We start from the raw sequence: 23,894 nt of genomic DNA, 5'->3' as shown, positions 1-23,894 counted from the left end.
TCAGATCAAGGCCGCATCTCATTTCTAGTTTTACTTGATCTTAGTGCTGCGTTCCACACCATAGATCATGACATACTCATAGATCGATTACAAAACTATACAGGTATTCAAGGGCATGCTCTAAGATGGTTTAGATCCTACCTGTCTGATCGCTACCATTTTGTTTACTTAAATGAGGTGTCATCTCATTTATCATCAGTAAAATATGGAGTGCCACAAGGATCCGTCCTAGGTCCCCTTCTATTTTCAATATACATGTTGCCCCTTGGTAATATTATTAGAAAATACGGAGTTAGCTTCCACTGTTATGCTGATGATACTCAGCTATATATCTCAACGAGACCAGATGAAACTTCCCAATTATCTAAGCTAACAGAGTGTGTTAAAAATGTAAAAGATTGGATAAACAATCATTTTATCCAATTAAATTCGGATAAGACAGAGATATTAATTATTGGACCAAAAAACCACTACACAGAATCTTGTAGATTACAATCTGCAACTAGACGGATGTACTGTTACTTCCTCTAGAGTCAAAAATATGTGTGTTATATTAGACAGCAACTTGTCTTTTGAAAATCATTGTGACGAGTGGGGCGGGGCTGAGAGTCGTGGGAACGGGCGAGGTACCTCCTGCTGGAGAGAAGTTTGTGTTTAGTGCTGGAGATGCTCTGGTTCCTTTAGCCCAGTTTCTTCACTTTTAAGACTTTATCAGCACTGCTCACCTGCACCCATCTCAGATCTAGAAAATGAACAGACTCAGACACAAAAGACACAGCACATCGGTTTCCTCAATCAACTGGCTGGAGAACACCATTCTGGATACTGAGGAAGAGGAGGAAGAGACTGCTGCTCGATAAGGAGGTTTGAGGTGAGATCTGGCACCCTACACTATAAGTCCCTTAGTAATCTTAGTTTTTGTTTTATACATCCATAACTTTAAGTACATGATGTCCAGAAAAAATTGATGTACTCTATCATTACGAAACCTGGTGTCTTTTTCCTGTTTTTGACGGAAGTCTCTTATGCTCACAAAGGCTGTATTTATTGATCAATCCTGTTAAATACGGTAATAATTTTACAATATTAAAATTCAAAGTAGTTTTTATCTTTAATTGTTTCAGTGCAGTTGTGCTGAATGATAATTTTTGTGGAAACTGATGCTTTCTTTAAATGGAAAGTTGAAAAATACAGTATTTGAAAGGAAATCTTTTGTAACACTATAAGTGCATAAGTGTATGACTATATTTGTCATGATTCTGCCCTCGTGTCCTTGATTTTTCTCTAGTTTTGAGGCAGGATCATGACAGGCCGTATTTTGTGTGCAAGCACATGACCTTGTCTTTGGGCAATGTGCTTGTGTTGTCTCGTTTCCTTGCCCCGCCCCCTTGTTATCCTTGTTCTGTCGTTATTGTTTTACCTGTGTCAACCTGTTATGTTATCATTAGTCTCCCTATTTCAATCCCCTCGTGTTTGCTGTCTAGTGCGGTTCATAGTTACACTTTGGAAGAACATTGTGAGACCTGTGGATTGGTTTTCTGTAGTGTGAGTTCCTGAGTGAAGAGTCTTTTGTTTATTGTTTGTTTCTAGTCTAAGTCTTGTTAAGTAATTTGTCTATTCCCTAGTCGTTGTTTTCCCCCCTCATGGGTTTTGTTTTCCCCTTTGTGTCTGAGTTCATCCCCGCACCCCGACGTGACAATAATACCAAAACTTTGGAAAAATACTGAAACATACAGTATTTATATTTGTGCCTTCATGTAACTAAATCCACAGTTTTTGGCTACCTGTTTTTTTTTTTTTTTTTTTTTTACAGCTTGGCAAGAAAAAAAAAAAAAAAAAAAAAAAACTTTGGCTCTTTGTTATATGATATGAAGCAGATTTTGCTCATGAATTCCCTTTTTAAGGTCAATTATTAGGTTTATGATGCAGACTGAATCATTTAAAATGATAGAATAGAAAACCAACTGAGTATGAGTCTCTGAGTATGAGTCATCTGCTATTTCCACAATTTAATTGAGCCATCCTTTCAAACCCGATGAGGTTTTCTTTCACATGTCAGTACGTGTATGTTAGCTCTCGTGTTGAGCCGTTTCATCCACAACCATTAAAGTATTCGATTTCTACAGTAACTCATTTGGTGCACATCATTAGGTTTGTTCAAGAGGTTTTCTTATGAGAGGGTCTGGATTACTTACTATTGGAGAAAGCATAATGGCTAACTTGTATCACGTGTGCCTTATAAACCAATCACATTACATCCTTGACGTCATTTAACTGCAGTCAGATTTGTGCGTCACTAAATTGCTGTATATGGATACCATAGGAATGAATGAGAAATCCGTAAACTGAATCCCACCTGTTGCAAAAAGTCAGTGACTTCATGGTAAACTCTAAAGAACACTTTAATCCAAAAGTATTGTTTAGTGTAAAACATGTTGAAGATTAGTAGATAGGCTGTCAATTCATTAAATGATAAGCTGTTTTCTCTAAAAAGCTGTTTGTTCAGCATTGTGGGGCCTCTCCTCCAATGACAACGGCCTCTTGGTCTTCTTTCCCACGTACTGGCAAACCGGAAGCGTTAGCTTTAGCCGTTACACTTTTTCGGCTAATGGTTGCAGGCTTGCCTTCTAGTGGTTTTGGTTTGTTGGAGATATACTGGAACTGTGCAAACCAAGCACTATAAGATGCTTGACATTTGTATCAAAAAAGAAAGAGAGTAACTGAAAAATTATTATAAACCAAACCAATGGCAACAGCAGTGGATTGCAGCAGTTTGAAATTAGAAGTTGTGTCCAGTTATAGCAACATTACAGAACATTTAAAAGTGCATATCAAGAACTGGCCACTGTTAAATCTCAAATGGTTAAACAAGATCACGAACCGGGAGAAAGAGGCAAACACATCTTGACTCTTCAACAGGAAATTAAACTAATGAAACAGGAAGCACAAACCTCCAGAAACACACTGGCTGTTTCTCAATATGCATTCTTGTCTATACTTGTGTTCTTGTGAACTTGTGAAACATCATCATTGTCATCGTCGTTGCCCAAGTACTGTAACCACAATTTCCGTATTTCCTTTCTGAGATAAAGAACTAAAAATGAACGCAAAGTACATGGACCCTGATTTTCTAAAGTTGTGATCATATTTCAGCAATAAAAGAAAAAATAAAGCACAGTAGAAAAAAAAATGTAACAGCATTATTAACATGTAACTGCATTCCCATCCAGTAATAACAATCTCTGTCTTGTGAAGCTTAACAGATGGTAAATGAGATTTCGGCTCGATTTCTCATGTTTCGTTTGTGGTTTACAAACGGTATATAGTTTAGATTTTAGATTTGCACACGTGGGTGACGTTAAATTAGCTTCTTCATTCAAAGCCCCCAAGCGAATGTGTTTCCATCAGAAATGCTTCAACTTTGGAACTCTTTTCAAAAAGCTTGTTTAAGGTTTTTAATTAAATGTTTTGTTCTTGTCATTTTTGTTTTAATTGTTGCGCTTTGGTTTTAAAAAAGCACATTACAGATAAAATGCATTGTTATTATGACAGTCCTGCTGGCAGCTACAAGAACCAAATCAGCCCATTTCTGAAGACATGGTGCTGTATTTTTCCACACTCAGGAGAGTTCTAACAGTTCAGACATTGTGTGAATCAGAGGTAAAAAAAAAAATATATAAATACTGTTCAGTTTCTTGGACAGACCAAACGTTTTGTGTCTTTACACATCAATGTAGCCACAGGGTTTAATTTTTTTTTTGTTTGTTTGTTTGTTTGTGTATTTTATTTTTTTTATGTTTTATCTGTGATTCCCATCCACTTACTTTATAAGAGTGATAGACTGCAACAGTTTGAGTTCAAAATATCAGTTTGTGTTCTACTGAAGAAACAAAGTCACCTAGATCTTGGATGCCCCTGGGGTAAGCAGATAAACATCAACTTTAATTTATTTTTATTTTATTTTTTTTCAATTATCTTTTTATTGATTTCTAACATTTTAATGACATAACGCACAGAAGAGAAAAAAAATATAATAATAAAATAGAAAAAAAAAACAGCAAATTAAAAAAAAGTCAGTCCATGGTCACAGATCACAGTTTAACATTTGTAAATGTTATGTAAACATGCCAAACATTGTCGTGTCAGAGGTCCATAAGCGGTTCCCATATCTTTCTGAAGGCATCCCACTTATTTTTTAGGATGTATGTGCGTCGTTCCAGCCTTAAAGTTTAATTTAGGTTTTGTTTAAACAGATTGAATGATGGGGGTCTTTGTTGTTTCCAATTGAGCAAGATGCATTTCTTTGCTATATAAGACATTACGATAATCCTCTTCCTGCATGTGGTGTCCAGTGTCTTGTCCAATTCAGTACCAAAGAGGTACAGTGTTGGTGTAATGTCCAGCGTGGTTTTCACAATCTTAACAGTTAGATCATGTACTGCCTTCTGGAAATGTTTTAATTTCCTGCATTCCCAAAGAACATGCATAATTGACCCTTTACATGTTTTACAACGATGACATCTGGGGGATGAATTAGGAAACATTTTACTTAAGCGGAGAGGAGTAAGGTACATTCTGTGCATGAATTTATAATTTTGTTTGATTATTTTATTACAGGACAGTGAGGAAAAAACATTCTGTCATATCGTATCCCACTGATCGTCATCAAAAGCACATCCCATATCCTTCTGCCATATGTTCCTAAGTGGGGTTAAGGAAGAGCTGTGATGGTCCAAACAAAGTGCTATAAATTTCAGAGATTTTTTCCTTTTAATGATGTCGATTTTACCAAAATCTCCTCAAGATTTGTTAGCCCCAAAGATAGGCATTTTTCCCCTTTAAGGGTGTTTATTAGATGGCAAATTTGTAAGTATTTATAGAAGTCCGTTTCGGAATTTCATATTCTGACATTAAAACAGCAAAAGACTTGAGCGTATCACCATCGAACAATTGTTGGAATTGGTATATACCATTACTTCTCCACTCTGCAAACAAAAAACAACCAATAGATGGTGGCAGATCTGGATTTGAGGATAATGGGGAAAGCCTGGAGATTTTACCAAAATTCCCACAGAACTTGTTTGTGCCTTGCCAAGCCCGAAGAGTGTTGTAAACTACATCCGATTTTGTTATTTGATGTAGTGCATATATGTTGTTAATAAATGGTTGCAAGTTTGTAGAAATAGGAGTACAAAGTTCTTCTTCTATGTCTATCCAGACTGCACTATTACGTCTCTGCACCCAGCTGATAATGTTCTTTGTCTGGGCGGCCCAATAGTACATCTGTAAGTCTGGTATTGCCAGTCCCCCTTTCTCTCTGGATTTTGGTAGAGTTTTAAAAGCTATTCTTGGTGAGGAATTTTTCCAGATGAAAGAGGTTAACATTTTGTTTACAGATTTAAAGAAAGTTTTATCCAAGTAACAGGGCAGTGACTGGAATAAATAACTAAAACGGGGCAGAGCATTTATTTTAATTACATTAGTTCGTCCGAGAAATGAGATGGCAATTTCCAATGTTCTAATTCTTCTTTAATCTTTTTAAGCAGTGAAATGTAGTTTATGATGTAGAGGCCCTTAAGTTTTAGAGCCACATTCACCCCAAGATATTTAAAGCTGCTTTGACCCCAGGTGAATGGTGAGATTGCCTTGATGTCATGCTGTCTAGTCTCTGTTTCCCTGGATCTCCACTAGTGGGCTCACTTCCCCTTAGGCACTTCACCGTAGGCACTAGAATTCCTCTAGTCTGGTCCTGTCTTCACATTAATTGCACTCCTGTTAATTTCACCAGGTGCAGTCACTTTATTGTCATTAGCCTCCCTATATATACCTGTCTTTCCCTGTTGTTTGTATGGAGTCCTTACCCTTCGTGTATGCAACATTCTCGCCCCCCGAGATTCTTCCTGTCTGCTCGTCCTCCGAGTCCTCTCGTATTCCGAGTCCCTTTTCCTGTCCCTTTCCTTTGTTCGTTTTTTTTTTGGACTGATTGTTTGGCTTTGACCTTGGCTTGTTGACTACGATTTGGATTATCCCTCATTAAAGACATCTGCATTTGGATCTCTCTATCTCCCTGTGTCTCTCTGGTGCACGATCGTCACACTTGAGTCTATTCGAAACTGACGAGTTAATTAGGTATTTTACGAAGTGGCTAATTCGTATGAATTTGTAAAACCTCACTTGTACGATTTGACACGATTTGTCTATAAACCCCAGTGTAAGTGATTCGTACAAATTCAAACGAATTATGCAAGTCGGAAAATATGTATGAATTGCCGTGAGATCAGGCTGGATGTTTCTGATTCTGATGATCCTTACAGAATCAGCAAAAAAATACAGTTATTAATTTTTATGATGTCATTCATTTCAGATTTAAACTTCAAACTATTTACTTTAGTAAACCATTAAATAACACTCTCAATCTGTGATGAACCCTGTTTCTGTTTGTTCTCTGTGTGTTTGGTGATACAGATGAAATATCAGTGAAGGAGGGAGATTCAGTCACTCTGAACTCTGATCTTACTGAAATAGATTATGATTATGATCGGATTCTGTGGGTGTTTGAAAAGAGTTTAATAGCTCTAATCTATGAATGGGATGACAGACCCTCTGTAAATGAGGATGTTCATGACGGGAGATTCAGAGACAGACTGAAGCTGAACAATCAAACTGGATCTCTGACCATCACAAACATCACAACTGAACATGCTGGACGTTATGAACTCGTGATCGACCGTATGAGCAGAATGAGGAAAACGTTCTTTTTTCAATGCTGTCAATGGTGAATTAAATATTTGTTTCACCTTTTTTATTTTTTCTCATCACCAGATACAATATTATATTTTGTCTGTTCTTTTGTTTTACATTATTATTTTAAAATTACATTTCTAAACTAATTTCTTACATAAACAATTATAAAGTATTTTTACAGTACTAACTTGTGACAAACCCTGTTTCTGTTTGTTCTCTGTGTGTTTGGTGATACAGAAGAAATATCAGTGAAGAAGGGAGATTCAGTCACTCTGAACTCTGATCTTACTGAAATAATGAATGGTGTTTCAATAGAGTGGAGGTTCGGAGCTGAAATCACTTTATTAGCTGAGATCAGTAGAAGGACCAATGGATTCTCTGTATATGATGATGTTCTTGATGAGAGATTCAGAGACAGACTGAAGCTGGACAAACAAACTGGATCTCTGACCATCACAAACATCTCAACTGAACATGCTGGACGTTATTTACTACATTTAGGACCAAAACATTTAAATCTAAACCAGTCATTAAAAGCTTTCAGTGTTTCTGTCTCTGGTGAGAAGAGATCATGTGTCCTGTTCTTCAAATATTCTTGATATTAATGTTTATTGACTGATCTGATCTCAGTTTGGTGTTTTTATTCCTCAGACTCTGTCCAATGCTGTGGGTCTACTGAAGCTGTGATCCGATTGGTCCTCTCTGCTCTGGTGGGCGTGGCTACTGTCATTCTTCTGGTTTATGACATCAGATCCAGAAGAGCTGATCAAGATCAAACACAGATTCACACATCAGGTGCATGTTCTTGACAGGAATTTAAATCTAAAGGAGACGCTGAACTTTAAAACTTCTCCAAGTGTGTTTTGTGTGGTTTGTCATATTAATATAGATTATTCATTATATCAGGCTTTCATATTTGATTCAGGGTTTAAGGGCTTTTAAAATGTAATTGTCTAATAATGTTTTTATTGTACAGATGCAGTTTAAAAGCTTGTTGATTATATTTCTCTCAGATAAGACTCTGATCTCACTGTACTATTCATTTGTCTTCTGTATTTGCTTGCCTTTATCAATAAAGTTTTCTCACTCTGAGCTTCAAGAGTCTGTTTATGTTTTGTAGTATTTATAATATCGAGCGTCTGGAGGAAAACAGAAGTTCAGAGCGCAGTGTGATGATATCAAGTGATTGTGAATGTTACTCTAGGAAGACACTAGATGACACTGTGTTCAGTGAATATATGTTGGATACATGGCAATTAAGAAAGAAGAAAAGACAAACTGACGTTGTGTTGATAAGATGAATAAAGACAGACATGTTAAGATTGCACTGAGAGATTTTATTTAAGAACTGAACAAAACATGCAGCATGTACAGTTTTCCCTTATCAAACATTATTTTAAAATACTTAATATAGTATATTAATGAAAAGAGTTTGTTTTCCATTTTGTGTTTAGCAGAGGCAGAAGTCATCATAGATCGATAAACTGTGTGAAGTTGGTCAAATGAGCTAATTTCAGCTATAAAGCACAACACTGATGTCATCATCCAGATCAGTTCACTTCTCATCTGATAATACCAGCGCAGTCAAATCAGTAATATTGCTAAATATTGCTGTAATATTTACTATTATATAAGATTTTTTAGATTAGATTCAACTTTATTGTCACTGCACATTAAGGTACAAGGCAACGAAATGCAGCTAACATCTAAAATTAAGAATAAAGCAGTGCAAGGCACATGGCAGAGAGAGTGCAATCCAGTGAAGTGAACAAACAGTGCAGATAAAAAAGATTTTAGTGCCAAAGAAGCTTATTCAGTCTGATTAAAGTGACAAAAGGCTCAAGAGCAGTTATTTTATTTAAGCTGACTGATGAGATTGTAGAATGACGTCAGTTCCATGCTGAATGAGGTAGTGATCAGACCAATGCTTTAATATGTTGAATATTAATGAGCCAGCAACATACAGGAGAGAGATTAAACAGGAAACTGAAATAAAGAAGATGGATGTACTTTTTTGAGAAATGCAAATAGAAAAGAAACAATTATTTGTACACAAGCACATAGAAAACTTATTTCGTCAGTTTTGTAAACAGTGTAATTTCGTAGCCTGTGTTTGTTTCTCTTTGAGTGACCTCTGGCGGCAGGATGGAGATAAGATACCAATTTTATTAGCTGTTATATTCATGTTGTTTTTTATCAATAAAACTAATAATGATTATTGTTATTATTTCTAAATAAAAAACTTTAAACAAAATAAGAAATATTACTTTTGTAATAACAATATATTTTTTTACCTTCACATTTAGCAGCAACTTATACATTTCTTTTTAACAGTAGCTACCTTTGTTCCCTGGGAATCAAACCCACAACCTTTTGCACTGCTAACACAATGCTCTACCACTGAGCCACAGAAACACTGGAGAAGAACGTAAGAAAAGGTTTTGTGAGCAATAATGAGTACTAAATTAAGTTGTTTTTCATTCATACTCGTCACTGGAGGGCGCACTCGAGCAAAATCTCTACCAGTGAGACTCTCTGATGAAGTTCCAGGAAATTCAGCTTTCGCTGTAGATGTAGCCTAGTAGCTGAATAATATGCAGATATACGCTTTACTGATAAAACATGATGGAAATAAATTATTGAGAAACATACCAACGAGAAGTTGGGATGATCTGAATGAAATAGATCCTGGGGAAGGGTCCGAATGCGGATCGGTAGCCCCCAGATTTATGCCCCGCCGAGAGGGGAATAGAGATGCTCTAGCTGCGTTGGAAAGAATAATTATGAGTAAAGTAGGGAATGATCAGCTTGAGGAATATTATTCTGATGTAGGCCCTGAAAGTGACAGTTAAAGAGGATTCAACAGAGGATGAAAGTGTAGATCCAAGAACAGACAGAGATGTGATAACTTCCCCATCAGAGAAACGAGGAGACAGAGAAGGCTCAGTTTCAGGGATATAACTCCTTGAGCACCTGCCCCTTTGCCCTTTGGTGCCCAAAGTGCCCTTTTGTCAAAGCAAAATTTCCTCTATATATTTTTTTTTGTCATAACGTTTCCTTTTGTGAATACCTGCTCATGCCCAATATAAATATTAGTAAAATTTTGAATAATAATTTAGCCGTCAATAAGACGACCAACATGATGACCTTTGACCTGACGACGACGACCTCCTCATATGCCCGGGATGATTCTTCACGCCGCACGAGCATTTTTTAATTGTCAGAGGATATTTTCAACACCGCGGAAGCTGGTAAGTGGTGTTTCATACTCAGCGAAGTGATTTTGATATTTATTTACTTATTATTATTTTACAAGAACGACGCGATGTGAGAACATGCAGATATGTTCTTTATATTGCGGTGTGTATCCTGTAGTGTAGAGTAACGTTAGCGTGCTGTTTGAGGGAGAAACGTTTCACAGGCATCAGGGAAGAGGCGGCATGCCCATTCAAAAATTTCTGAGCCAAGTTGATTTTAAATGCAGCTTCCAAACGACCAAAAAAAAAAAAAAAAACAGCAGAATGATATTTTTATATATTTTATATAACCCCACTGTTGTGATTAGATCGTTCAGTGCAGCATCAGCTGCTAAACTCAAATCTGTGTTCGCTGGCTGGCGCTGAGCCAGAGACGTTCGTACAACGCTTCATGATGATAACCAATCAAGGGTTCTGTTGCGCAGATGCAATGGCCAATCGGAGACGTGCAGAAGAGTCATCATGAAGCCCGGTGTTTTTGTTCACTTGCTCAGACCGAATTATTTAGCGAATTATTTCTTCAGAGAGAGAGAGAGAGAAAACTACAAAAAATCCTGATGTGCATAATGTAATGTAAAGTGCTTCAGTGATTGTAATGGTAGTTCCCTGTCAAGGGAACTTCGAACTGCGTCCTCTGAAGGGACACTATGGGGAACACCTCGTCGTGACCCGTGTCTGAAGCATACTTTGAAAAACGCCAATGTGTTGGCCGGCGACAGCCTCTGACTTCTGCTTATGGGTGTTATGTTGCTGGTGGTTATGTCTTCTAACAGACTCTGTGAGTTTCTTTTACAGTGCTCAGTTCCAGCCTTGTGCTCTGGCCACGATCACACGCTTTCGGCAGGTGGCCGTGCCGCGTGGGTTCGCCCCCCCCAGGGCGCGACACCCACCGCGGAGCGAGTTCCACGTGAGGGAAGCAAGCGCTCTGCGGTTGCTCGTCCCACACCCCTCCCGAGGAGCCTGGCTGATCGTCAGAACTGGCACAGCACTGCAGGGAATTTCATGGATATCCGGCCAGGTCACCCTGAGGGGCCTCCTGGCCGTTTGGCGCATCCGGGGAGGTGGTAGTTACGGAGTCCTTCTGTATGTACTGCCTCAGGTGATGCTCCCCTCGCTTGAGGGTTGGAGCTCGCCTCTCCCGTGCGATCCAGCACCTCTGCGATGCTTAGGAACCTTTCTGTACACACGCTAAGCCTGTGTACTGTCTCAAAACCACATGGTGGTCAGTGTGCACGTGAACACTTTGCGCACTGTCTCAAATCCACGTAAGTGGTAAGTGTGCACGCAAGGCTCTGCGCACTTTCTAAAATCCTGTACGGTAAGGGTTACGTGCTCCGCTTCGTTCCCTTTCTTAAGATGATTAGCCCCGAGGTTTCTTGGGCTTCATTCAACCAGTGTGTATTTGTTATACACCTCAAGCACCGCCCCTTAACATGGGGGGCTGTGTGGGCAATTCTCGCGGTAGTTTAGCAGCGCTCCCCTTTTCTAAAAGGGTCGCCTATGAGCATGCTGCTCGGAGCTCGGAGTCCTCCTCTCATGGGAGACTGAATTCTCGGTTTTTTTCATCAGAGCGCTCCAGTACTACATACTGTTTTGAGACGCACTGTGAGAGCAGACATCCTGCTGAGGCAGGGGCTGAGGCTCGGGGAATGGCGCCTTCGCACCAAGGTGTTGAAGTAGAGTTAGAGAGGTTGGCCAGACCTGGGTGGATTGGTTTTGCGGCTCAAGAGAGCGTCGCACTATCCCCTCTGGCTTCCTCTGACTCATCCAGCTCCATTGGGGCTGGACGCCATGGTACAGGCGTGGCCAAGGCTTCATCTGTACGTTCCGTCCACCAATTGCTCTGCTCCCGGGCCATTCCATCTACGAGCTGCTCTATCAGAGTGCCACGAGAGCCCCTCCTTTGTGACAGGCAAGACTTGGTAATAAACAGTGCTAAGTTCTTAGCCGTATCCCTTTAAAGGAATCTTTCGTGATTCCAAGCCTTCAGCTCTACCCCGGGCCGAGGCCCTTCAGGTAAGTTGGGTATGTAGCTTAGGCCTTTGGCCATAAGGGATAATGTCATGGACAGCCGTCGAACCGTCCCAGGGGCGACTCCCGGTGAAATGGTAGAGTTGGTACTTAGTGTTTGCCATGATTCTGGCCTGCACTCCCCTCAGCATGGCGGCGTGGGTATACTGTTCCCCATAGTGTCCCTTCAGAGGACGCAGTTCGAAGTTCCCTTGACAGGGAACGTCTCAGGTTACGAATGTAACCATGGTTCCCTGAGAGGGAACGAGACACTGCGTCCTCTAGCTCCCTGCCATGCTTCGGACGCAAGCTTCACGAAGAAGATAAGTGACGGGTCCTACGGGGGCGTATTTATAGTCGCGCCGGTAGCGACGTCAGAGGCTGTCGCCGGCCAACACATTGGCGTTTTTCAAAGTATGCTTCAGACACGGGTCACGACGAGGTGTTCCCCATAGTGTCCCTTCAGAGGACGCAGTGTCTCGTTCCCTCTCAGGGAACCATGGTTACATTCGTAACCTGAGACGTTTTTGAGAGTGCCTGAACTCTGGCTAAACTGAATGAAAATGTTATTTGATAATGTAAATGTTCTTTACCCTCTGTAAAATGAAAGTCTTAAAATAAGTAACTTACAATATTGTTATTCAAATTTACATTAAATACAAATTCAGTCGTATTAAAAATATTTTATGGCATGATATGGCACTTAAGTAAAAAGTCTGTATTTTATGTGTAGTTAATAGATTACACTACCTTTCCATTTATTGATCAAATAACAATCTATAAAAGTTCAAAACGCGTTTACTTACACGTTTGAGAATCGAGATATTTCCTGATATATTAAGCATGTTTGGAATTGTTTTGAATAAAAAGGAAAAATAAATAAAACATAAGCCTATATCAGTTATACAGTGCTTTCATAGCATGACTCAGTTGTTTATTGTTTTGTTTCAATATTTAAGGTGGACTTATTGATTAGGTGCAAGAATAGTAGTGATGGTTAAAATAATAGATTGATGATGAAATAGTAGATTGTGCCTTGTTCTTAGATGGACAGAGACTAGAAAGTAATAGATCAGATGAGGAGATGGAGATAGAGGAAGAAAAAGAGGCAAATGTAGACGCACAAGTGACAGAAAGAGGAGGTAACAGCAAGCCAGGAGACAGAGGCTGGTGAGAAAGAGGAAAATGTAGAGCCACAAGCGTTTTCTATAGTTTTTACTATAACAGCTGTTCTTAATTATTCTGTAGAACAGAGAAGAAAAAGCCATCAGGCTGGGACAATTTAAGACATTTCAGTTTCTCATCCCAGAGCTATTATTAGGTGGATTTTTTTTTTCTTCTTTTCCTTTTAAACTTAAAATTGTCTCTTCTAATCTTTTTATTTTTAAAAACTGCATCACAGCATTTGCTGCCGTATCAATACATAATCATCCATATCGATACGCAAATCTGCAAGGAATGCATCACAATATATTGCTGTATTGCTATTTTGAACCGCGCTATTTAAAGCCTTGTTCCATGTGCCCCTTTTATATTTTGAGCACCTGCCCCACCAAAGGTCTCTGCACGGCCCTGCTGGTGAGTAAGTAGACTTGCATTTTTTTGGCTGAATTTGGGCTGCACAGAGGCAGATAATTACGTAGGGTTTTTGAAGGGTTAATTCCTAATAATAAAGAAGAAATTGAACAGGAACGCTTTGAAGAAAAGTGGCATACGATAGCAGGAGCAAAAGTATTCCTTCTTTATGGCCCAGAGACCTCTCCTGAAGAATCTGAAAAAGCTCTAATTCGATATGACAGAAAGACAGAAATAATCCAGACAGACAGGGAAAAATCAGATAATAAAACACAAAGGTCTAAAAACCCAAAGAGACGGTCAAACCATGAAAAGAAGCCCTATAATCACTATGAGATGGAGGGTAGATCCAAAAGCAGAGACAAACTGAAGAAAGATGTGGCCCTAAAGGTACATCCCGTGGAGGGAGAAAATCTAGGGAGCAACCAAAATCTAGGGAAAATCGAACTGAGAATAGTGGAGAGAAAAGTAATACAGAAAAGTCCAGAATAATTGAATAAATTGAGCATATTATGGCAAAGAGACTAAAAGGCAGGCCCTAAACAAGAATAGGCAGAGTGAAAAACAGCTGACAGAAAAAAAGAAGTCAGTGTAGAAAAAGAGTAAGTTAAAACAAAGAGAAAGTAAAAGAAAAACAACAAAGAACATCCAGAAGTGATATAAGAATAGGATTCTTCAGCTCCCCTTAAAAAATCTTAATGAAAACAGATGACGTTAATCAAAGATGACACAAGCTTTATCCCAAATCAATTTTAAAGTGCAATTATGAAAGTTTTATCAGAAATCCCGCTTATACAGTAGTTTACATTGATGATATTTTGATATCCACAAAGGATAAGTAAGAGCACTTGAATCTGCGTTGGCTCTTTGTTTTGGTGATCCGTTTTGGACTTTCTACTAGCGATGAGTAGCTTTGCAACCACATGTCAACTGTTGGTAGAGTAACACTTTCAACTAACCCTAACCCTAAACCTACCCCAATGATCTGCTCTGAGAGTTTATATGTGTGGTGTGGAGTTGCTTGTAGTTGGTGGAGTGTCTGGAGTGGACTATCAAGAAATATTTAGAGAGGCAAAAATATTATATCAGGGATCCAAGGAAGGAAAATGGCAGTGGACCGAGCAAATGGAGCAGGCTAGATTAAAATGAATCAAAATATGTCTTAATAGTGGTGCATTAGAACGATGAGATAAGACACTTCCTCTTTACGTTCACATCTCTGAAGAAGAAGAGGAAGTTACTTTAACACTGTGGAGTGTAGAAGGGCGATGCTCGATTGCATTTCTGACACACCAGCAAGAAGCAGCGATGACGCGTTTTGATGAAAATAGCTGCTGTGAGTAAAAGATTATTGCAGCTAAAAGCTGTAGCAAAAGAACAACCAAAAGTTTTTTTTTCTATGACTGGAGAACTGGCTAGGTTAAAAAGAAATCTAGTGATGAACCAGGCTCATGAAAATAGTCATAGACGGGATCAATGGAGTTTAATTCTAGGAGACAATCAATTAGATTTGAGAAGAATTAAACAGAAAAGGAAAGATAAAGTTACTAGATATCATAAGAACCATAAGCACCTTCCCAAATATTTCACTGATGGAAGTGAAAGATAATGAGGATACTTGGTTAAATTTAATGGAGAGCTGATCACACAGAATGAGGAAATTCAGGGGACCGCACAGTTACCGGAAGTGACAGCTGTTGAGCGAGCACTTCAGAGAGATGATGAATTAGGTCATAAAGAAATTGAAACCATGATATGGCCTTTAAGAGCAGCACTCGAAGAAAAGTTAGTAGAGTGATTAAAAGAATGGATAAAGTGTCAGGGACCGATGGAAAGTCTGAGAGCAGATGGTGCACATAATATAAGTGTTAAACTAGTAGAGAAATTCTGCAAAGAACATAGAATAATACTAGAGAAATCCAATCCAATTAGATCTGTTAAAGAATGGTTTGCTAAGCATAGAAACCTAGGTGACTGGGACACGGATATTGACCTCAATATTGACCAGTGTTTATTGGACCTCAACATGTGCAATACAGTGAACCGGAAAGAAAGGGAAGTTATGAAAAATTTGAGGTTTGAAGTTGGTGACGAAGTCAATATAACAAGAAAAGTAGGTTCTCTGAAGGTTTGGGAATGGTTGATAAAGTGAAAGCAATACAGTAGAACTAGAGAATGACCGAATACAGAGTAATAAGGATTTGGTAAAGAAGTAATTAATGGAGAAGATAAAATCCATCATTAACCAAAAAGGCCTAATCCGGGTACAGCACAGTAAACATGGGTCTAGAGCATTTCTATTGTTATAATCAGTTTTGTGATGAGAAGAAGGACATGGACGCAGAATGAATGATGCATAAACAGACTCAAACGGAGATATCGGGAGTACTAATTTGTGATAATTATCGGGCAGGACTCTCAAAATTACGGATTGACTCCTATAAAGTATCTGGGAATTTTGGAGAGGGGTGCAGTTGCACTTGGGATGTTATAGTTTTGTGGTCATGTATGGTCTGTAGGGCAAAGGACCAGACTTTGATGTCTTCCAGATCGATTTGGGAGAACCTACAGGTTCTCAAACCATTAGGATTATATCAGGATGGAATAATGACCAGGTTCTCCAGTCACCCTTATCTAGGGATGAGAGGACATGAGAAGGAGGATTTTCTTGGAACAAGAATGACTTTATTCCCAAGGGATGGGAAAGGATCACGTATTAAAAAGACAAATGAGCATGACTTAGAAAAAAACTTTAGTATAAAGAAAAGAAAAAGGCTACCTTAAAAGGAACAGAAAAGATAATCATTAAGATAAAAAAGTAAAAAAGGGAAGTAGGTGGAGTAGGAAACGAATATATGGTATAGAGAGTGAATATGACAGTTAAACTATCTGCAGTTTTACTTGTACCTGAACAAGACTAACTGGATATTTGGGGAATATCTATTGAAATTAAAAACTCATTGAAACCAATTGAATCCAATTACTATACGTAAGTCCAACAGAAGATACAAATTGATAATAAAAATGTCATCCAATGGGACAAACAATCGATCTGCAAAGAATAAGACTAAGACAGAAGCTGGAGGATTTCTGAATACCGAAACCTCTTCTACTGCATTCCAGGCTGGAGAAATATTGATCTATATTCTGTGGATGCTATTACAAGAAATTAATAAAAATCTCTGGTGGCTGTATTTCTTATCTATTTTACAAATTGGAAGAATACTATTAATAGGAAAACTTAGCCAGATGATTTATGGGTATATAAAGAGAATTGAGAGTACAGAAAAGTTTATGTAAAGGTGTTTTGATTGGCCCTGAATCTCTTCCAGGACTCGACTGTGATGATTCAGGAAATCAGAGGAGTTTCGGATGGTTTCTTGACCTTGCAAAAAGCTGGCCGCAAACCGTAGAGAGACTTTAGCTAAACTGGAGAATCCTACGAGCTTTTGTGGAGAGAGATGGGATTGAGAAATGCCTAATGCATGAACTTCCTGGAAATCAAGATCCAATTTCTAAATGGGAAATGAGACAATTGTTAAAAGTAACACTGATCAGAAATAGGAGGAATGTTTTTGATGTGTACATTGAGAAAAGGTCTAAAAGTGAGAAGATAGGGACTATCCTAGTGAAATGTATTGAGGAGAGAATTCCGAAAGAAGGAAATGGAAGCTTTAGCCTAAGTTCTGCCAGGAAGACTCAATCACTTCGTCACTAATAACCTTCATCATTATCCAATCACGTCTTTTATACTCCTGTATAAAAGATCGTACTTACACATGTTTGAGTTCGCAGATGCCGACGCGACAACAACCGCAGATTCCGACGCGATTGTACTTGCTCAAGCTGTCGTGTTTATTCATCTACTTGCTGTAATTAAGTTAGTGCCCCGCAAACTATCTAGAGTTTGACGTTCCTCTAAGATGCACACGGGATCGTTGGCTTAGCTCCGTGTCACGGTGATTATCTGCAGTCGTTTGTGTTGGATGATTTACAAGCTTTTCTCGGCAGAGGATGTGAACATTGGAGTTCCTTGTGCTTCCAGGCCAGGGTTGCCAGGTTCTCAAAACCGCCAGTTACTACTATATATATATAAAAAATAAAAAAATAGCCCAATCGCGTTCAAAAGGGATTTATCAGTAGAATTCACATTCTAGGGGCTATATATAACACTATTGGGGTCACCTCAAACCCAGGACAGAAAAGGCAACCCACAAAAAAAAAAAAAAATACGGTCTTGGCAACACTGGTGGACATCTTTCCGAGATGTCGCGTCAGTGCTGCTTGGGTCTCAACACCTGAAAAGACTTTGGTCTCAATCAACAAATATTCATCCGTACGCTCACATGAACCTGCACAAATGAAGTCTCTCCGGACCAGCAGACAGAATTAAGGCTGCCGGTCTCTTCGGCATCTCGCCTCCATCACTTCACAAGTCTTGAGCATTATAAGTATCATTTTGTTCTATGCACTTGGGGCGCCTGGGCATTAATTTATTCTCTGTGTAATGTATGTACTATTGGGTATCAGCATTCTGTGATAAGCCTGCCCTCTAGTGGTGACTCAAAGTGACGTATTGAAGTTAACAGTTCAGAGTAAAAACAATGTGAGTTAACCCGACTCGATTGTCTGCTGTGTGTATCATTCATTCTGCCAACATACACAACAAAATTGGCGACGAGGTCTGGATCAACAACTACAGATGCGTCAACAAGACTTTAATGGATATGTAACAGGAAGAGATTGTGAAAAGACAGCGTGAGTCACATGAAAGAAAGAGAAGCCAATTAAAGTGTAAAGCTAAACTGCAAACGAGCAAAAATGTCAATGATTGGAACAATCACCGCTTTTGATAGTAATGCTGAAGATTGGGGAACTTATGTGGAAAGAGTGGAATTATACTGTGAGGCTAATGATGTTGCAGATGATAAGAAGGTGGCTGTTTTGCTGAGCGTGATGGGAGCAAAGACGTATGGACTGCTCCGTAGTTTGTTAACCCCTGAAAAGCCAGCGGATAAAACGTTTCAGCAAATAGTGGACATTCTAAATGAACATTTAAACCCCAAACCCCTATTAATTGCGGAAAGATTCAGATTCCATAAGCGTAACCAAGCAAAAGGAGAAAGCATTCCTGAATATATAGCTGAGCTACGCCGATTGTCAGAACATTGTCAATTTGGAGCTGGACTGGCAGATGCATTAAGAGACAGGCTTGTGTGTGGAATGCACAATGAAAGCACACAAAAAAGACTGTTGACAGAAAAAGACTTGACACTCGATCGTGCACTGAACATAGCAATATCCATGGAGACTGCAGCAAAAGATGCATTGGAATTGCAACAAAAAACAATGGAATGTGCAACAAATAAGCTGTCACTGAAATTGGAAAGAAAACAGAAATGTTATCGCTGCGGAAAAATGTCTCATGATGCGAATGACTGCTGGTTCAAAGATAAAGAGTGCAGAAAATGCCATAAAAATGGGCACATCGAACGTGTATGCAAAATGGGCAGACAGAGGATACAAAAAGACAGAACACACAAAGTGAAACGTAAATCCGCCACTGTACATCAAGTTACTGAAAATGAAACAAACACAAGTTCAGGTACAGATGATCTTTCATGTTTAGAACTGTACAGTATTAAGGAGACTGATCGAAGAGTTATTTGGCTTACACCAGAAGTGTCAGGAGTCAAACTAAAAATGGAGTTAGACACTGGATCGGCCTTATCAGTCGTCTCAGCAGCTGATTACCAGCGACTGTTCTCAAAAATACCACTGCAAAGCACATCAGTGATATTAAAGACCTATACTGGTGAAAAAGTGTCTCCGAAAGGGAAATTACCAGTAATTGTGAAGTACAAAGAAAATCAGCAGCAACTGAACTTGTATGTGTTGGAAAATGGAGGGCCTGCATTGTTCGGACGTGAGTGGCTGAGGAAAATACCTGTGGACTGGCACACAATAAAAAACCTGGATGTGTCCCAGCAAGTCAATAACAAAGAGACACAAAAGACCCTAGTGCAAATTTTAGAAAATGCAGAACCTGTGTTTCAGAAAGGAATAGGAACACTTAAGGGAATAAAAGCAAATCTGGAGTTGGAAGAAAACACTTCTCCAAAATTCTTTAAAGCTCGCCCAGTCCCGTACGCAATTCGTCCCAAGGTGGAGGCAGAGCTGGAAAATTTGGAAAAAATGGGAATTCTGACAAGGGTTGAATGGAGCGAATGGGCTACACCCATAGTCCCAGTGATCAAAAAAGGGAAAGCAGGAGATGTGTGTATTTGCGGGGATTTTAAAGTGACCATTAATCCAGCGCTTCATGCAGTACAGTATCCCCTGCCACGCATTGAAGACATTTTTGCATCCTTGTCTGGTGGAGAACACTTCTCAAAAATTGACCTAGCCCAAGCTTACCTCCAAATGGAGATGGATGAGAAATCCAAGAAATTCTTGACCATCAACACACATAAAGGGCTCTATCAGTACAACCGTCTTGTTTTTGGAATTGCCTCAGCCCCTGCTTTGTGGCAGAGAGCGATGGACCAGGTGTTGCAGGGTATCCCGGGAACGCAGTGTTACCTGGATGATATCATTGTAACGGGGAAGGATGATTCAGATCACCTCCAAAACTTGCAACGGGTGCTGATGAGATTGTGTGAGTATGGACTAAGAGCCAACAAAGAAAAATGTGAGTTCTTTAAGTCTCAGATTTCTTACTGTGGTCATGTGATAGACAAAGATGGTCTACACAAGTCACAAGACAAAATTGAAGCTGTGCTAAAGGCGCCACACCCACAAAATGTGTCTCAACTGCGATCATATCTCGGACTTGTGAACTATTACCACAAATTTCTTCCAAACCTCTCCACTGTACTACATCCTTTGAATGCATTGTTGCAAACAAAGACACAGTGGAAATGGTCGGACAGCTGTGAACAAGCTTTCCAAGAGACCAAAAGGCTCATAACTTCTGATGTAGTGCTGACACACTTCAACCCATCTATGCCTATCAGACTGGCGTGCGATGCATCACCATATGGAATTGGCGCAGTGCTGTCACACAAGTTTCCAGATGGCACTGAAAAACCGATAGCCTTCGCATCTAGATCACTAACGACAGCAGAACGTAACTATGCACAAATAGACCGTGAAGCACTTAGTCTCGTGTGGGGTGTAAAAAAATTCCACCATTATCTGTATGGTCAAAGGTTTACCCTGATCACAGATCATCAGCCCTTGGTCTCGATCTTCAATGTTCGGAAGGGTGTCTCAGCGATGGCCTCAGCACGGCTGCAGCGTTGGTCACTCTTTTTGGGTGCTCACCAATATGATATCGAGTACAAAGGCACCAAACTACACGGTAATGCTGATGGCTTGTCACGTCTTCAACTAAAGTTGACAGAAGAGTCAAAGGCGATGGATCCAGCTGACGTGTTTCAAACCTCAATTGTGAGTCAGTTTCCTGTGACAAATGCCACTATTCAGAGAGAAACCCGCAATGACCCAACATTGTCTAAGGTCTATGATATCACTGTACATGGGTGGCCGACAAAAGGGAACTCCCTATATCCAGCATTCGCAGCGAGGAGAGAACAGCTTTCTGTGTGTCAAGGAACTCTAATGTGTGGCTTACGAGTCCTCATTCCCTCCAAATTGCGCAGTAAGATGCTGGACACACTGCATGAAGGACATTTGGGCACTGTAAAAATGAAAAACCTTGCCCGCAGTTACATGTGGTGGCCGGGAATCGACAAACAGATTGAGGATCTGGCAAAGGCTTGTCCAGGATGTCAAAAGACACAGAACTCTCCACCATTAGCTCCCTTGCATCCCTGGGAATGGCCGTCAACACCGTGGCAAAGAGTGCATGTCGACTTTGCTGGACCATTCAAGGACTCCATGTTCTTGATCGCCGTGGACGCGCATTCTAAGTGGCCTGAAGTTGTTCTAATGAAGACAACCACATCCGAAAAGACTGTTCCTTTGCTAAGAACAATATTCTCCAGAAATGGGCTGCCAGAACAGATATGCACAGATAATGGACGACAGTTTGTCTCAGACGAGTTTCAGAAATTCATGAAGCTGAACGGAGTCAAGCACATTACTTCCGCACCATACCATCCTGCCACTAATGGCTTGGCAGAAAGGTTTGTACAAACCTTCAAGAAAGCAATAAAAGCAATGGATAATGACACTATCTCGCTCCAACACAAAATAGACAACTTCCTTTTCATGTACAGAAATGCCACTCACTCCACGACTGGTCAAACACCAGCGATGATGTTCCTGAAGAGGAATTTAAGATCTCGTTTGGATCTCATCAAACCTGATGTTCGACGAGATGTAGAAAACAAACAATTTGTGCACATGAACAATAGACAAACAAGAAACTTCCAAGTAGGACAAGAAGTCTTAGCACGTGACTACAGACTGGAAAAGTGGCAGCCAGGTACCATCACCACCAGAACTGGACCCTTGATGTACACAGTAAAGGTTGGAGACAACACATGGAGACGGCATGCAGATCAGCTGGTGGATCGGCAGACAAAATCCTCGCTGTTACCTGTTTCTGATTCACCTGACAATGTCCCTGATGTAAATGACAAGGTCAATGATGCTGTTGAGACTGCCCCTCTTACCTCAGTTAACACGAACGATTCTGAACCACAAAATGATGAACCAGATGGGACGATTCCAGTTACACCTGAACAGCACCCAGGTTCACAGAGACGTTATCCTGAGAGATGTAGGAAACCTCCCCAAAGGCTTGATTTGTAGTTGTGTTTTAGTTGGCAACATTGTTCAGGTTAATTGTAAATGTTATGCAGTAAGTTTATAGTTATGTATTTCTTGTTTCTTAGGTTGATTAATCTAGGGAGGGAGGAAAGTGTAATGTATGTACTATTGGGTATCAGCATTCTGTGATAAGCCTGCCCTCTAGTGGTGACTCATAAAGTGACGTATTGAAGTTAACAGTTCAGAGTAAAAACAATGTGAGTTAACACGACTCGATTGTCTGCTGTGTGTATCATTCATTCTGCCAACATACACAACACTCTGCAAGGATTTATACTTACGCGTTCAAATAAAGCACTGGGCGTTTCGTGCTTGTTTATCTAGCAGACTTGCACAGCATAATTAAGATGTTGATCATAGTGCATGCAATTTTCTGAATAACTTCTTCGTAATGAGACACTTTAAGGCTCATCATAAATGCTACAGTCTTTATACTGATAAAGATTTTTCGCATTTCTTAAAAAAAAAAAAAAAAAAAGCTCTGTCTAGCACACTTGAGATTTTAATCCTATGCTTTAATAATTGTTTATTCAGTCTTTCATTTGCGTTATTCCTGAAAAGTTCATACTCTAATGGGATTCTATGGTTGCAGATGCAGGGAACCGCTGCTCTCACCTCATCTTTACATGGCTTACTCTTGGGCTAGCGAATTATGAACACTGGATCTACCAAGCTGATGCGTATGGACCCTTCTTTTGAGTCGTAGGTAAGATTCGGCTCAGTCAGCAGGCATATAACTCCACGTGACACGAGTTGCTGCTGACCTTATTTCAGAGTAGTGACCTATCTCCAGTTTAAACCGAATATTAATTAGCAGGCATGGTTTGTTTGCACTCCTGGTCTCCGTCTCAAGGCGCGGTCACACTAGACTTTAAACATGCGAAATTATTTCGAACGCCACTGCGAATATGGGCGGGAGCAAGATAAAACAGTCTCCCCTCAATTATCACAAGATGGATTAATATGTGCTTGCTAGCACTGTGTCTTTCACTCTTACTCGGCTGTTGCGACTTTCACTTTACTCTTTTAGACTTTCAGACAGCTGTGCCCTCAGCCAACCCGGATTCTTCAGTCTGCCCTCCGTTAGCAGACATAATACTAAACGAAGTGCTTACGTCAGCTGGAAATCACATTTCTAAGGCGTCGCTCCCTCTACAATCAAGCCTACACGTTTGCATGGTCCGCTTCTAATGTTTTTCCTTCCAATTTTTGCATTCCTATTCTAATTTCGACCGTTGCTCCTTTCTTGTCTTTAAAAAAAAAAAAAAAAATCGCAATCTTAATCTCTCTATTCGCAGACTCCTTGCCAGCATCTAATCCACGCTAAATTTTATAATCTATTTTTCAAGCCTTTTGGTTATTCAGTTCTATTACTACTTGAGGGGTTAGCTAAATCTTCCAACAAATTAAAGACAAATGTCTGCCTATTACCCTGCCCATATTGCAAAATTAATTACTTCCATCTGCTACGGCCTTCCTTCGAAGTACCTCAATATTCTTCTCGAGGCA

General features: G+C 39.8%; 1 protein-coding gene across 7 annotated transcripts in view; it reads left to right on the top strand.

Moving 5' to 3' along the window:
- Positions 1-23,894, top strand: part of LOC127942806 (uncharacterized) — a 185,469-nt gene that overhangs the window by 137,411 nt on the left and 24,164 nt on the right. The window contains exon 5 of one of the 7 annotated variants that reach the window (XM_052538772.1): positions 6,982-7,302. The exons of 5 other annotated variants lie outside the window; for them this stretch is intronic. In XM_052538772.1, the coding sequence (XP_052394732.1) occupies positions 6,982-7,302 (321 nt within the window). The remainder of the gene's footprint in view (positions 1-6,981; positions 7,303-23,894) is intronic. One more of the 7 variants, XM_052538771.1, reaches the window with a different exon arrangement.

Source organism: Carassius gibelio, chromosome A22 (assembly GCF_023724105.1).
Source record: "Carassius gibelio isolate Cgi1373 ecotype wild population from Czech Republic chromosome A22, carGib1.2-hapl.c, whole genome shotgun sequence".
NCBI classification, from domain to species: domain Eukaryota; kingdom Metazoa; phylum Chordata; class Actinopteri; order Cypriniformes; family Cyprinidae; genus Carassius; species Carassius gibelio.
The sequence above is the reverse complement of the archived record's forward strand: the minus strand, read 5'-3'. Positions and strand labels throughout refer to the sequence as shown.